We start from the raw sequence: 16,076 nt of genomic DNA, 5'->3' as shown, positions 1-16,076 counted from the left end.
AATTAACAGTAATAAATATTGTTTGTATAAGTAATTGTATCATATTTCTTTATTTGTGCACACACATCCAGACTGTGTATCAGCTTCTTTCCACAAGCCATCTGTCTCCTCAACAAAAAGGGACTGGACTGATACACACACACACATTATCACTCAGATTAACTCAACACATTGAGACTGGACTGATTAATCAACACGTGCAAACACACCGATCTACAATATCAAAACTATTTTACACACCAACATGTAAATGCTCTTCTGCACAATATTCAAAAAATCATCAATGTTCATCAAAAATTCTTAGTTAGCTAGTTAGTTTTTGTTAATTTATGTTGTATGTAGCACCTTGGTCCTGGAGGAACGTTGTTCGTTTCCCAATAAAGCTTACATGAGTCGACTTGATTTGACTTATTGTTTCTAAAAAATTACATTTTTTGTCTTGACAGAAATGGATGTAAGAAAAATGTAGTCTAGTATTTTATATATATATATATATAGTGTAAAAATATTTTTTATATTAATAAGCCTTTTTTTAAAGAATGTATCTTATTAGCTATATTAGTTTATTAACCGCTAGAGGGAGTTAAAAGACACTTTTACTCTTTCTGTCGCTACAACACAAGCCGGTCGCGCTCAGATGACGTCACTGCGCGTCAAATTTTTTGAACCGAACGGCGGTTAAAAACAAGCGACTGCACTGGGTTGTTGTTTTATTAAAAAGAAAAGGAGGTAAGACTAATAATAATAATAATAATAATAATATATTTTGCTTTTCTTAGAGGTTTCAATAGTAGTGAATAAAGAAATAACACAAACGTAGTTTAAAACTGTGGGGTTTAGGTGTTTTCGTGTGGTAGTTTGACATATTCTTTGGTGCTAATGCTAACTTTCCTAATTACAACTATAAAACATTTTGTAAAGTATTTACAAGCAGGATTAATCTGTAACTCATTAAAAAATGTTTAAAGTGTTTATATTATATTAATGTTACGTAATGAATTATTGTCTAAATGTGGTTAAAATCATTAACATCACTGAATAATAGTAATGAGTAATAATGATCATGTAGAATTTCAAAGTGCTCAGTACACTTTATAATCATTAACTTTATTATTAAAATCTCTCTCTCTCTAAAGGAGTGATGTCGAATGTCAGAGCCCCTGTAAGTACATCCTCACTGCTCTGAACAGCCACAATCACTTTGAAGTTTAATGCTGTAGACCTGACTCTAAACTGTGTGTGTGTGTGTGTGTGTGTGTGTTTGTGTGTGTGTGTGTGTGTGCAGCACACGGTGAGGTGTGATCGAGCTCCTCTGCGTGATGTACAGAATGAAAGGTCAGCACTGCAGCTGACTCCTTCCAGTGTTAAAGTGTGTGAGGTGACCTCTGATCAGGTACTGCAGGAACACTGTGTATCTCACTTGTGTGTGTGTGTGTGTGTGTGTGTGTGTGTGTGTGTGTGTGTGTGTGTTAATAGTGCAGACAGGACAGAATAACTGTCAAAGAGATAAATTCAAATAAAAAGAACATAAGAACAGATTGAATGAGAGAATTACAGATACGAGACAACAGGTGTCTTTCCCACATTCACGAATTACATTATTTTCAACACATCACAACACACTACAAAGTGGGGAAAAACACAGACGCCTCCTTCTCTTCTTATTATATTACCCAGTTAACCATGAAAAGTGATGTAATTATTTCCCCAGTGTTAATCTCATAGCTAAAGTGAAAAAAAAAAAAAGATTCACTATGGTTAGTCACCATACAGATGGTGATTAATCTAAAGCTAACTTGTGTCTATAGACTTAAAGGTAAAGATCAGGGAACGTGAGGAGTTTTTGTAAACTGGATTCCACAGTAGGAGCTGGAATCTGTGGGCGGAGTTAAATAAAACTGTCTCTCTCTTTTTTTATTCCTATACAGAAGGAAAACCTCTCAGAGAACACATCGGTGTCAAACATCACGTTTAAATCCTTCACATGTCCAGGAGGAGAGGTGGAGATCTCGGACAGATCCGATTTCTTAGACGTACCCATTCTAGTCACTCTCGACTCTTCTCCAGACACTGGTAATAACACCACACTGACGCACGAGAACACTGAGGGCGAACACGAGGATCATCTGTACTGCAGGTTCACCTCAGACTGGACAGAGAAGGACCATGATGCCCCCTGTGCTCGGTCTCTGAGCCACAGCACAAACTCTACAGACGTCACCTTCAAATCCTTTACCTGTCCTGGAGGAGAGGTCGAGATCGCAGGTGATGATTCGCTCGTTGGTGGTGAATCAACTGATGATAAAGATGTAGATTTAGAGAATCCCACTGAGTGTTTTGAAGATGAGGTCTCTGATGAACACTCAGAATCTCCAAGCCACCATTTTGATCATCCGTACTGTAATAGTCAAACATCTGAGCTAAGATTGGGGAAAATGGTGGAGGAGGAGGATGGGTCTGTAAACCATGGATCTGTCTCTGAAAACACTACAGACGTCACCTTTAAGTCTTTCACCTGTCCTGGAGGAGAAGTTGAAATCTCAGAAAAATCCCTCTCACAGAGTTCATCACCAATGAAGAATGAGTCACTCGTGGATAATGATTTAAAAGTGCAGGATCTTGAGGGCGACACCTGTGACGAGCACACAGAGCTTCCCAGCCGTCATTTTGATCATCTGTACTGTAACACTCAAACGTCTGAGCTGAGATCTGGAGAAATGGTGGATGATGGTGATGAAGATGAACATGGTGGTTATGAAATTCATCCATCTGAATCTGCTCCCAAAAACGCTTCAGACGTCACCTTTAAATCCTTCTCTTGTCCTGGAGGAGAAGTTGAAATATCAGAAGAATCACTTCTGCAACGTGAATCACTTGTTCAGAACGTATCACTCATCTTTAAAGATTCAGAAGTGCAGGAGACCAGTGACGAGCACACCGAGCTTCCCAGCCGCCATTTTGATCATCCATACTTTAACAAGGAAACGGAATCTCTTCCAGAACAAGTAGATGATCCTGTTATGTGCACCACTAAAAATCGAGAAAGTGTCATTTCCACAAAAGATGCTCACAGTGCCCTAAATAACTCCACTGCAGAGTCCCCAGAGAAACAAAATGATGTCATGTTTCACGTCTCAGAAGCTGGAGTGGAGATGGAGAACATGTACAGCATGTTCGACATGTCTGTACTCGTGAATGGGTTAAACATCTATGATCAGGCCAACAGCGAGTCAGGTGATCAAGGAGGAGAAAGCCTCGTCGTCAGCGTGAAAGACAACAGTGTTTCTTGCCACGTCATAAAAAGTGATCCTGACGAGACCATTTCTAAAATTGATGCTCACATCAGTGTACAGATTTCCAGTTCTGGGGTTTTGGAAAAATCAGAAAGTTTAGAGATAAATGAGGAATCAGATGATATTAAGTCTGAAGTAATGGTTCCTGAAGGTTCTTCAAACACCACAGAGGCAGTTGATGCACAACCTGCCCCGCAGCGAGATCTTGACCAGCACACGTCCGCTAATCTTGAAGAAAATGTTCTTAAGGATGAGAACATGCAATCTGATGTTGAAGTGTTTTCAAATAAACAGGGAGAAATATCCCTTTCCGAACCTGGTCTAGATCGAATTTCTGTAAGTTTCAGTACTGCAGAAACCCAGAACTTGGAGAACCACAGCATAATCAGCCACGACGGAGATGTGTCGACCCACGCCGATCCTGAAATCCTGCGTTCTGAAAGTGTGAATGTAGAAGCTCAAATGAAAATGTGGAGCCACATCATTCTTTCTGAGCCTTCCACTCCTAAACATTCAGCACTTGGACACCTCTGGCTTTCAGAAAGTCCCATACCTCCACCCAAGTTGCACTCCACTATACTCGCTCCGCCACTAACCCCAAAACCAGCGGCCGTATCTGATCTCGCTCTAAATAGAGACAAGGTCACAAAGGATTTCTCCGCAGTGGGGAAAGGACCTCTTCAAGAACAGCTCAGGAAAATGGGCGAGCTACTGATTGCAGCATCGGGCAAAATCTCCGCGCCAGCAGCTGTGACGCCGGTGCAGCAACACAGCGCCTGCGTGTGGACCACGCCCAAGTTGCAGCAGGAGCGCAGTACCAACACCTCTGCCGTCATGGAGGCGAGGAAGGAGAGAGACGTCTCCGACGCCTGCACTTCAACAGACTCCCTGCTCTGGAGGTAACGGGGATGTGTGTTTACGAGCTGCCTTTCTGACTCTGATTGGTTGGAACACATTCTTTAGAGCAGCCTCATTAAAACCATTCAAACAAACAACTGACACAATTAACTCACATAAACAAACGAACACGAACGAATTTGTGACTTATTTCCACAAATTAACAAACAAGTGACTCGCTGCCTGAAGCGCACATTTGAGTTAACAATTTAGTGAATCTGACTCATTTATCCAAATCAACAACTGACAGACTTGCTGATTCCAAAAAGCAAAACGTTCATCCAATTCAACAAAAGAACGACTGACTAAGTCAAAGGACTAAAGTGTTTATCCGAATCAACAAATTAACAACTTGACTCACTAACTTAAACAAACAAATGTTTTTCTGACTCAACAAATTAGCGACTTACTGACATAAACATTCATTCGAATCAACAAGTGAGTGACTCAACCAAACAAAATTGTACATCTAAGTTAACAAACAAATGACTTGTTGACTCAAACAAACAAAACATTTATCCGAATCAACAAATAAATGACTCACTGACGCTAACAACCAAAAGTTCACCAGAATCAACAAATAAGCGACTCACTGGCTCAAACAAACAAAACATTCGTTTGAATCAATAATCGAACAACTGACACAAATCATCTGAGGGTTCATCCAACTCAACAAATTAATCAGTGACTCAAATGACTTAAGCATTTCTTTGTATCAACCAAAAGGTTCATCCTAATAAATAAATGAATGACACACTGACTGAAACATTCATCTGATTCAACAAATAAACAAATTATAAACAAATAAACAAACGAATGACGAACAGCTAACACATGACTGAGCTCAACTGACCGCGCCTGACTCACACAAATGAACAACTGGTTGATATAACGCACACAAGCACACAGCTGTCCGAGCTGATGAACTAAGTCATATGAACGAGCGAGTGGCTGTCCTACACAAACAAAATAAAAGACTTCATACGTGACTTAAGTAAACAAACAAACGGCTAATCAAACACAACCTGAATGAACAAGCGACTCACTGAACTGCTGAGTAAACATCTGCCCTGAGTATTTGAACAAATGATCGTACAATTCACTAATCCTCATAATCCTGGTGTGTGTGTGTTGTGTCTGCAGTGTGAGTCGCAGTAACCTGGAGTCTTTATCCCGCTCTGAGCTGGAACAGAAGATGATCTCTACCCTCATCATGGTGGAGGTTCTGTCTCAGCAGCTCACCTTGGCCCAGAACCAGAACGTTAGAGGCAGGAGCGAGTCGAGCCCGTCCAGCCTGAGAGACCGCCTGGTCCAGACGGACCGCACCGAGCTCAGTCAGGTGCGAGCAGACGTGTAGACTCAGCTCTTTTGTACCGATGATGTTTAGTTTCTTCTGTGAAGATCTCAGTTTTGCAGGGTTTCTTTCTCTGTGACTGAAAAGTGAACTTTGTGTGTGTGTAGACGGGGCCGTACAGAGAGCTGTATGTGAGCGCTCTAGAGAGAATCCGAACTCTGGAGATCGATCAGGAAACGCTTCACAGCTTACACCTGGCCATGCAGCTCATGAGCAGCACCTTGGTAACACGCACACACCAAACATCGCTGCGCACATGATACACACACTACGCGTATCTTTACACATCGATACACACTACACAAAGCAGAGCATATCATACATTCTGTGTACATCATGCACGCACTACGCACACCAATACACACTACACAAAACTGCGCACCCACTGTGCACAGACTACACACACCTATACAGCGTGTATACAGTACACACTCTGGCCCACATACGACACACCTACACAATACGCACACAGCTACACAAAACAAACACACACATCATTTAAATCTATTGTCGGTAAACACAAGTACAGTATGGCTGTAAAATACTTATCCACCTGTCTGTCTGTCTGTCTGTCTGTACACACACACACACACGTCAGGTTGAGTTTGACCAAGCTATGTCTATGTGCAGTTGCAGGTCAGATCAGAAACAGAGGAGGCTCTCAGCACCATGAAGGAGCTAGAAGGCATCGTTACTGATGATCAGGAGATCCAGTCTCAGCAGGTAGTGCTCCCTAACCCCTATTCTTTTCCTTCTAGCCCTAACTAGTGCTGTACTTAAGAGGGACTACACTGCATGGTTGTGATGTCCTCACTAACACATTTCTACAGTTTTTTTAGTTCACGTCTCTGCACATTTGCATTCCAGAGAACCTGACACCCTGTGCGCGTGTTCCAAACCACACACCATAGTCACGGTATAGGACACATGTAGCACAGTTCCTCTAAATCATGTCATACTTCCTTACAAACCATCAGGTGTGATAGTATTACTGACAGACACAATTTAGTACTTTTTTTTTCTTTAACAAAAAATTCACCCCTTCAGGCTAGTCCTTAGTAGAGTCACCTACTAATTTATTTTTGGAGTAATTAAAGTGTTTGTGTGTGTAGCTGGTGCGGATGAAGGCTCTCCAAGCTCGCTGTATGGACACGTTGAACAAGATGGAGCAGAAGAACAGAGTGTGTGTGCAGGACCGAGATGATATGAAGAAGCAGATGGAAGAAGCTCTGGAGCAAAAATCCACGGTCTCTCTCTTGCACAAACGCCTACATGCATGGACACATTTGGTTAAACAAAACATAATACAGAGGTGATATTTTTGCTTGAATATTTACACAAAGTTTAAATTTGTTGTGTGTGTGTAGGTGCTGCGGGTGCTGGAGCAGTTGCGTGTCCACCACACCACACAAGTGTCTGATCTCCAGTGCAACCTTGGATCACACGAGGAACTTACAGCTGCACTTTCACACACTTACCCACAGCTGGTGAGAACACGCGCACATGAACCTGTGCTCATGTACACAAAGGCGCGCACACACACACACCCACACAGATGAACATTAGCTCCATGGACACAGTCTGTTCAGCCCACTGATGTCTGGAGGAGATTAGACTACTGATGTCTTATGTGGACGAGACCAGACCGCTGATGTCCTAGGTGGGGTAGACCAGGACGCTGATGTCCTGTCCTAGGTAGGGTAGACCAGGTCTCTGATGTCCTGTCCTTATATAGAGTAGATCATGCATATAACACTAAACACAGACCCTGTTGTATTAAACACCATGTCTACCCTCAAGCACCCTAACCTTGATGTTGTAAGTTTGTCTGTGTAGTTTGACCACACTCGAAGGAGAGTATAGTAATGTTTTATTTCACTTTTATAGCACAATTTCTCTGTTAAAGAAGCTGTATTTTTTATCTTTTGCATATCAATACTTTTTTTTAATACTCTTGTCACTCTTTTCATGACGGTATGTCATTAATCCAAAACCTCTGTCTGTCTGTCTGGGATTCCACCATTTTCAGGTGGAGCTAAACAGGATGCACATGGACTCTGTGACAGAAGCCAACACACTTCTGAGAGAGACACTGGAGGATCACACACGCCTGTCTGCTGAGGTAAAACACACGCTATGCACACATACACACACTCAATGCAATTTGTATAGTACTCTTAACAACGTAAATATAAATTATAACTAAGATTGTCCCTAATAGACTCCATCAGTGTACATTTAGATATAAACACTGCACAATGATACACTGTGCACACACACTGCACACTGGTGTACTGAACCTTGTTGTGTTCTCCAGCTCCATAAAGCTCAGCAGCTCCTCCAGAGGACGTATCCAGTACTGCATCAACTCCAGCACAGGGCGTCAGCAGCTGTACAGCAGAGTCACACACACCAGGAGGAGAGAGACAGAGCTGTAGAGGAAAGGGAACAGGTCTGTCACACACATGCATGCACACACACACACACACACACATGCACACACTACCCTACACTATAGGTCTTGTGCTGATCTGAATAAGTTTACAGTACTTTTACTGATGTAAACACTCTGCACTATAAAGTCTGCATAAACACCGTAAGTCCCAGACCCTAACCCTAACCCTTATTCACAGAGATTCCATCAGTTATATTCCAGAGAGCTGCATAAGTTCAAGTAATCACGTCTTGAAATCACTCACATTCAACTTCAGTCCACACACACATGCTAAACTGATGTTAGATTAATACAGAAATATACATTTACCTTGTAAACGAAATGACGTATCCAGCAGTTTACTCAAAAGGGCCATCAAAATCAAAGCTGCTGCTTCTTTAAACTTTATGAGGTGTTCGCCAAAGTGATTTTCAAAGGAGCAGATCACTGCAATGTCACTGCTCTGACAAGAGAAGAATTGAAGCCTTTCACCATCACTCACATCTTCCCACTGAGAGTAATCCACAGGGAACGTTTATTGCAGAAAGGAATCATGGCAGTTTATAGTTAGATTAGCCTGAATGCCATCTTCATTGGCGCACACACACGCACACACCAATTCTTTTTATCCCTGCAGCATTTGCTATATAGGCGTTCTGTCCGTCTTCATTTTAACAGTATTGAAGAGCACTGAGAACACACACCATGCGCTGTCTAATTAATGTGAATGAAAAGATGACGTGCAGGTAAACTTTTAACGGTTAGGGTTTTGTCGTGTTGATTCATATCTGCAACTGCTGTGTGCCTGGGGGGGGTGTAAAATACTTACACACACTCTCACACACACGCGTACCCTAACGTGCACTTGCGTCCTCATGATGAGAGCAGCCATCCGAGATCCCTGGTTGGCCGACTGATTCCAGGCATGTCACATGACAAATGTACAGGTTTACAGTTAAACAGTGGAGCCAAAACTTGGGCGTGGAAGATTTCATTAATTTATTCTTCCCTATATTGACTATAGTGAATAAAATGCAGCACTTGACCCAGTATACAGGGATAGTAAGGATGATCTTAATGTGTACACTACTGTTATTTGTTATTGTGTGGCAGAATGTTGTATTGAATGATTAATACATTATAACAATTGTGTGTGTTTGCGAGGTAGATGGAGCAGCAGCTGTATGAGACACACTCCAGTCTGCAGGACGCCCATCAGCAGATTGCAGATCTCAACACACAGATAACCATCATGAGCTCAGGTGTGTGTATGTGTGTATATTTGTAGGTGGGTGCAATATTAAGCACGGACACTATGAGTGGCAATACACACCTCACACATTTATCAGTGCATCATTAAGGCCAAAGAAGAGAGGATTCTTTTTTTGTACATGTGATTATGTAAAAAGGGGGAAAATGAGGCTAAAAGGAATTGGTCTGATTTTGTGTGTGTGTGTGTGTGTGTGTGTGTGTGTGTGTGTTTGGCGACAGAGATGGCGGTTCTGCGTGAGCAGCTGACTGAGGTCGAAGACGAGCGTTCTCAGTTACAGAGGAAGACAACCGAGCTCTCGGCTACAGTTTCATCTTCTCTGGCTTCTTATGCTTTCCTGGAGCAAACACTCACCTCTGAGACCAGCAAGTACGCACCACACACACACACACACACACACACACACACTCACACACACGGGAAAAAAACCCTCTTGCACTACCTCTAATGCTATATAAATACTTATTGTCCACTTTATTAGGAACATCTGCATATCTTTGCAGTTATTTGTTCAGTCAATCATGTGGCAGAAGCACATTGCAAAAAGTCAGCTTCACTTAAAGTTCATATCAAACATCACAATGAAGAAAAAAAAAGTCTGATCCCTGTGACATAGACCATGACATGGATGTTGCAGGTTTGCATGTTTCAGAAAACTCATCAAACACACACACACACATTGACACAGCCTGTTCAGCCCACTGATATGTTGAATAGAGTAGATCAGACCACTGATCACATATGGTGTAGATCAAACCTATGCACATCAGCTAGCCAATTACAGGGATAACAAAAAATATGAACAGAAACAAATCACCACCAGGGTCAATGAACATATGAAGTGTTTCAGGATGAAGTGTGTACTGTATTATCAAGTGTTACAGAGATTTACTACTGCGAGTGTTGTGAGTATTATCAATGCTGAGTGCTCAGGGTGTTTTTTCTTTTCCTTTTTTTAATCTATGGTTTCAGGCTACAGAGGTCACTGCACGACATTCAGGAGGCCACGGAGAGAGCAGACAGGTACACACACACAACGCATCAGGAATGAAGAATTATGTGATAAATTTAAGTGATACATCTGTGATGTATACACTCCTGTCTTCTGATGAAGCTGATCATTTTTATTTCTTGAAAGTTTGGATTTGTTTAGTTTCTTTATTGAACCCGACACTTCACCATTTCTTCTCTTTCTCTCTCTCTCTCTCTCTCTCTCTGTGTGCACAGTGCTCAGGCAGCTCTGTGTGTGTGTGAGAGGAAGGTAGAGGAGTTGGAGCAGACATTGGCGCAGAAAGAGAATCTTATTTCTCAGCTGAGCACTGACACGGAGAATCAGCGGCTGCAGCTGCGCAGACTCACACAGGTCCAGAGTGAGCTGTGGAACGCCAAGGAGATGAGTGAGGTGTGTGTGTGTGTGTATATACAGTACACGCCCAGTCTCAACCCTCTGGGCTTTGAAAACATCAGTATCAATGAGAGCGTCATGAGCTCTGTGGCTGCAGCTACTCTAAAGGTGTAGTTTAAGATGGACAATAAGCAGACAATTAAGTATATGTGTGTGTGTGTAGTTCCTACAGGCGGAGAACGAGCTGACCCGAGAGCAGCTGACTGAGAGTGAGGGATTGCTGCGTTCACACCTTCAGGGGCTGAGAGAGAGAAACCTGGAGTGTGAGGATCTCCGAGTGGAGCTACAGCAGCTACGGTAAAACACACCAACCCATAGACACACACCAAACCTTACACACACTTTAATTGTACGTCATCACCAGTGGTTGTGTGTGTGCGCGCAGTGTGGAGAAAGAGTATGTGCAGCAGGAGCTGGTCAGTACGCGTGAGAAAGCTCGGCTCATGCTGCTGGATCAGGGAGAGCAGCTCGCCCAGGGTGTGCTGGACACCTCCCTACTGCTGCAGCGTGTGTGCGCTCTCATTGACAACACAACCACTTCTGACAACCACAAGGTACACACACGGACACACACTTTCATTCATTTCGAGATGAACACTCTTCACATCTGCCTGACATAAAGTAAAGATAGCCGCTAGTCCCCGAACGACCCCGAGTGTGTCGCTTCCACTGTACACCTCGAGCCGCTGCTTTGGAAAGCATTATTGGAACCATGCGCCGCTGTTACAGAGATCTAATCCACCCTTTCTGCCCCAGAGTGCCGTGATGTGAATAAAGCGACTGCGTTATCATCATTATTTATCTCTTCCCTCGCAAACAGAGCTGCAATGGTCCGGTCCAACCTGATCCATCAGCCCTGGCTCAGTCCTGCAGCTCATTTCTTAACTCGGTCATTAACGCTCTGACTGAAGAGCAACCCTGTGTTACAGCGCTACCTACGCAACCAGGTCTGTACCAATCACGTATACACACACACAAACACACACACACACAAACACCGACATTTGGATAGGGCAGTCAATAATGAACAGAAACAGATTAATGGTACCTGCATGAGTAGGATGATGTAAAAAAAAAAAAAAAAAAAAAAAGGCAGTTAAAGAAATAAATAAAATAAACGTGCACTAGGTAATGTTTGTTATTCCTAACTTCTATAAAAATACCCTGACATGAATGTACAACATGATTAAGCCGTGGCCTTAGCAACTGTTTATTCTTTCCAGAAGGACTTTGTGTTTGGGTGTGTCCTGTGGGCGGAGCTTAATGAACACAAGTGGCAATCAAATGTCTGTCAGAGACATAATGTTGGAAGTCAAATGTTTCCAAGCTCACTTTTTAATGAAGACATGGTTATGGTTATGAATAGTTCTGATGCATGGCATACAACTGTGTGTGTGTGTGTGTGTGTGTAGCAAGTTGTGTAGAGGAAGAGGACACGATCGAGACCCTGAGCAGCGGGAGCAGCGCCTTCACTCGCATCATGCCAGCTGAACTCCAAAACACAAATGGTAACACGCTTAATACACGTCATACTGTAAGGGTTTGTGTTAGTGATGGAAAAACAGCAAAATTGTTTTCATACCTCTAATAGGTGTGCCAAATGGTGTGTGTGTGTGTGTGTGTGTGTGTGTGTTTGTTTTAGCTAAGCACAGCACCACTCTGTCAGAGTTGTCATCGGCTCTGGGTGAGAGTGTGTCGGAGCTCCAGTCGGCCATCGAGCAGCTGAAAAAGCACAAAGACTCTGAGATACACACTCTGCACAAGAGCATGTGAGGAACTTGCATACACTGTGTGTCTCTGTGTCTGTGTTACACAGTAACGTACTAAAATTCTGCCGCTGTTTCAGTCGTGACCTGCAGGAGGCGATGGAGACCCAGGGTAGCCGACACACAGTTGAGGAGGCGGCGCTTAAACAGGAAGTGTCCCGCCTTAAAGCTCAGGTTCAGAAAGATGCACAGGCGCTGCATCAGAAAAGACAGGTGTGTGTGTGTGTGTGTGTGTGTGTGAGAAAGAGAGAGACACCTTGCAATCCATACATCATTCACTATGTTCTACACTGCCATTATGCTAGAGATAAATAGTTCTTGTGTGTGTGTGTAGGATGAGAAGACCCTGAAAAAGTTGTGCAGTGAGCTGGAAGAGAAGATGGATGCAGCACAGAAACAACGAGCAGATAACAGCGTGAGTGAACTTCACCCTTTCTCTCTCACTCATGTGCGCGCACACACACACATAAACAATTGTTCTCAGTAATGTACTAAAACTAATGATACAGAGTACTGCTTAAGTATATAACTTATTTATGGTGTGTGTGTGTGCACGCATGTAGGAGCTGCGAAGGGAGGTGGCGGATCTGCGCCGGGTGCTGCAGCAGTCTCAGGCGGAGGTGCAGGCTCTAAGGGCAGAGCTACGATCCACAGACCAATCAGCAGCCAGCATGAAGGACCTGGACGAGAGGATCCGCCTCCTGAGAGAGGTACTGCAGCGAGAACTCATTCACCCTCAAAACCTTAAAGTAATAATAATGCGTCTCAGTAGAGATCGTGAAACTTCTGATGGTTCAAAAGGTCTTGATTAATCTTCTGACAGTAGTTTATATTTGTGTGCAAAACTTTGTGCACCCTTGCAATATTGCACAGTGTTTTTCTTCAGCTATTAATGGATCCGTATAATATTTGTGCGTGCTGTACTCAGGTGGAGAAGCTAAAGGCCAGTCTTACAGAGGTTGAGGAATCCAGATCCAAACTGCTGGAACGAGCAAAGAGACACGTACTTAATTTACTATTATAATGCTTTATTTACATGTGTATCAACTCCAAACAAAACCATCCCTCTGCCATTTATAATATATGAAAATTGTGTGTTTGTGATGTTTGTATAACAAAGAGTCTCTATCTTTGTAGCAAATGGTGCACACGATGAATCAGAGTAAACTGGAGCGTGAGCTTCACCTGCTGGATGACATGATCGAGACTGCCAGGAAGGTGGGACACACACACACACACACACACACACACACACACGTACACACACACACATGCGTGTCTTTACAAATTTAATAAAACCTGAAAAAAAGAATCTTTAAGTGTATACAGTTTGGCTGTTATTTGTATTTGGATAAAAACATAACAAATAAACTAGAAAGTGTGCATTCTAGAATTTGTTCAGTTCTGTTTGTTCTAAAATCTATTGCTGGTTAAGAGTATAAACACACACACACTTTTTTTTTTTATATTTTTAGAAATTAAAAAGAAAAAAATGTCAGCAAGCTGTTATTTTACTAAGCTCCACAGAAACCATGTGTATGATTTTTATCATGTACAGTACATCGATTAACAAATTTAATTTAATAAACTTGACCATTATATGTAGGCAAGCCCTAAGTAAAAGTGTGACCAAGGCATTTAGCATCAGCACATTAGTTTCTTGATGTCGACTGTATGCAAGCTTTGTAGGTTTGTTAATGCAGTACACATGCTTAGATTAAACGTTTTGATTTTATGAAGGCTTAATGTTATGCACTACAGCACTTTCTTTTGGCAGTAGACAGCTCAAACTCAATGTACTGTGTTCCCTACATTTGTTTTAAGTATATTTTATTGTAAAATCGACTTTTCTTTGGATAATTGTGCAACTGTAGGTTACTGTAATTGTGATTTATGCTATAAGTGCATTAGTGAACAAACACTGTTTTTTTTTGTTTGTTTTGTTTTTCTCCCTCCCTTCCCCAGGCTCTTGCGTCTGTACCTGATGTAGTAAGCACTTGTCCTGAGCTGCAGAAGTTAGTGGAGTATCTCAACTGATTCTGTTCTTTGTTTTTTGTTTTATTTTTTAAATAACTGACTCTGTTTCAATTTTTCTAATAAATGTTATTTTTCACTGGCATTAAAACTCAAATATGTTTTTTGGTTTATAAATTTTCTTCATAAAAATTATTTTGGTGTAAATCTTAGACTGTATCTTACTGACATCATAACATGTTCAGATCTTACACACGTCCTCGGGTAAGTACAAATGTAACGTGGTCAGGCCCGGGGTCATTAAAGATTCCATTTGGGTCCCCGAGATAACGGGTGTAAACATGTATCAAGCAGCTGCTGCTAAGTCAGTGTCCTGCTAGGAAGCATAGAGGGCGCTTGTGAGCATACTTTTGGAACACTAAGTAAGAATCGGACCTCGCGGAATTGTGTGTTTGGGACAGAACTGATAGATTGATATCATTTTAGAGAACCTAAGACCGATGCATGGTGTGTGTGTTTGTTTGTAATGTTAAAGCAAATGTTGAAATTTAAACCAGCTGCTGTGCCACCAGAAACATAATCTTTCTCTCTCACGTACACACACACACACACAGACACATAACTCCTGTGTTTGGCCTGGAATTACAAACTATAATGGACTAGAATTTTTCGACTTTTAATAAATGGTCTGATTTTATTTAAAAAACATTGCAAAAAACTAAAAACATTCTGAGTGGTGCAAAAAATCTAAAAACATCCTGTAAGCGACAGTTCTTTGTCTCTGGGAGACAGATCAGTGGAGGTGGATCTGGTCTGATAGACAGACAGTCTTTCTATCTACCTATATATTAATTCTGTTTAAATGGTGAGCAAAAGGCAGTGTCATCAGCTTTTTTTGTCATACTTTTAGGTAATAATATTTTTCCATTGGATTACAAGATCATCCATATGGGTGGATATATGCGGGTACACCTCTAGTAGTATGTAAGTAGTCTATAGTACATGTTGTGAGTCTTTCACCTGCCCCCTTTGCAGGGTCTCCACAGCGGATCATCAGCTCTGCATACAACTTGCCACAGGTTTTTACGTCATTTATCCATTAGGTGTTTACACTTCATGAGCAATTTTAGGTGCTACAACGGCTTTATTATTTTTTGTTTTGGATAAAAATATTAAACTAATAAACTCGAAAGAATGCATCCTAGAATTTGTTCTACTTATATTTCATAAAATTAAAAAGGAAAAAATGCTATGTTATTTTTCTTAGCTCCACAGAAACCATGTGTATGACTTTTATCACGTACAGTACATCGATTAGCAAACCTAACTTGATAAACATGACCATTATATGTGGGCAAATCCTAAGTAAAAGTGTGACCAAGGCATTTAGCATCAGCACATTAGTTTCTTGATGTCGACTGTATGCAAGCTTTGTAGGTTTGTTAATGCAGTACACATTTTATGAAGGCTTAATGTTATGCACTACAGCACTCTCTTATAGTAGTAGACAACTTAAACTTAGTGTAGTGTGTTCCCTGCAATTGTTTTAAATATATTTTTATCGTAAAATCGACTTTTCTTTGGATAATTGTGCTCATGTTGTGAGTCTTTCACCTGTCCCCCTTGAAGGATCGCCATCACATCTGCATACAACTGGGCACAGGTTTTTATGCCGGAAGCCCT

General features: G+C 41.7%; 1 protein-coding gene across 1 annotated transcript; it reads left to right on the top strand.

Moving 5' to 3' along the window:
* Window positions 1–660: 660 nt before the first annotated feature.
* On the top strand, window positions 661–14,550 carry spag5 (sperm associated antigen 5). The gene is made up of 26 exons (XM_053501294.1): window positions 661–729; window positions 1,137–1,162; window positions 1,286–1,393; window positions 1,929–4,192; window positions 5,334–5,529; window positions 5,652–5,768; window positions 6,175–6,267; window positions 6,657–6,791; window positions 6,912–7,031; window positions 7,574–7,666; window positions 7,862–7,996; window positions 9,147–9,240; window positions 9,470–9,617; window positions 10,221–10,271; window positions 10,476–10,650; window positions 10,817–10,950; window positions 11,039–11,207; window positions 11,474–11,600; window positions 12,066–12,161; window positions 12,296–12,422; window positions 12,500–12,632; window positions 12,754–12,834; window positions 12,983–13,129; window positions 13,348–13,422; window positions 13,557–13,637; window positions 14,385–14,550. Exons 2-26 carry the CDS (start codon window positions 1,142–1,144, stop codon window positions 14,454–14,456), a joined length of 4,992 nt encoding a protein of 1,663 aa, XP_053357269.1. The 5' UTR covers window positions 661–729; window positions 1,137–1,141; the 3' UTR covers window positions 14,457–14,550.
* Window positions 14,551–16,076: the final 1,526 nt, after the last annotated feature.

This window comes from Clarias gariepinus, chromosome 8 (assembly GCF_024256425.1).
Source record: "Clarias gariepinus isolate MV-2021 ecotype Netherlands chromosome 8, CGAR_prim_01v2, whole genome shotgun sequence".
Taxonomy (NCBI): domain Eukaryota; kingdom Metazoa; phylum Chordata; class Actinopteri; order Siluriformes; family Clariidae; genus Clarias; species Clarias gariepinus.
The sequence above is the reverse complement of the archived record's forward strand: the minus strand, read 5'-3'. Positions and strand labels throughout refer to the sequence as shown.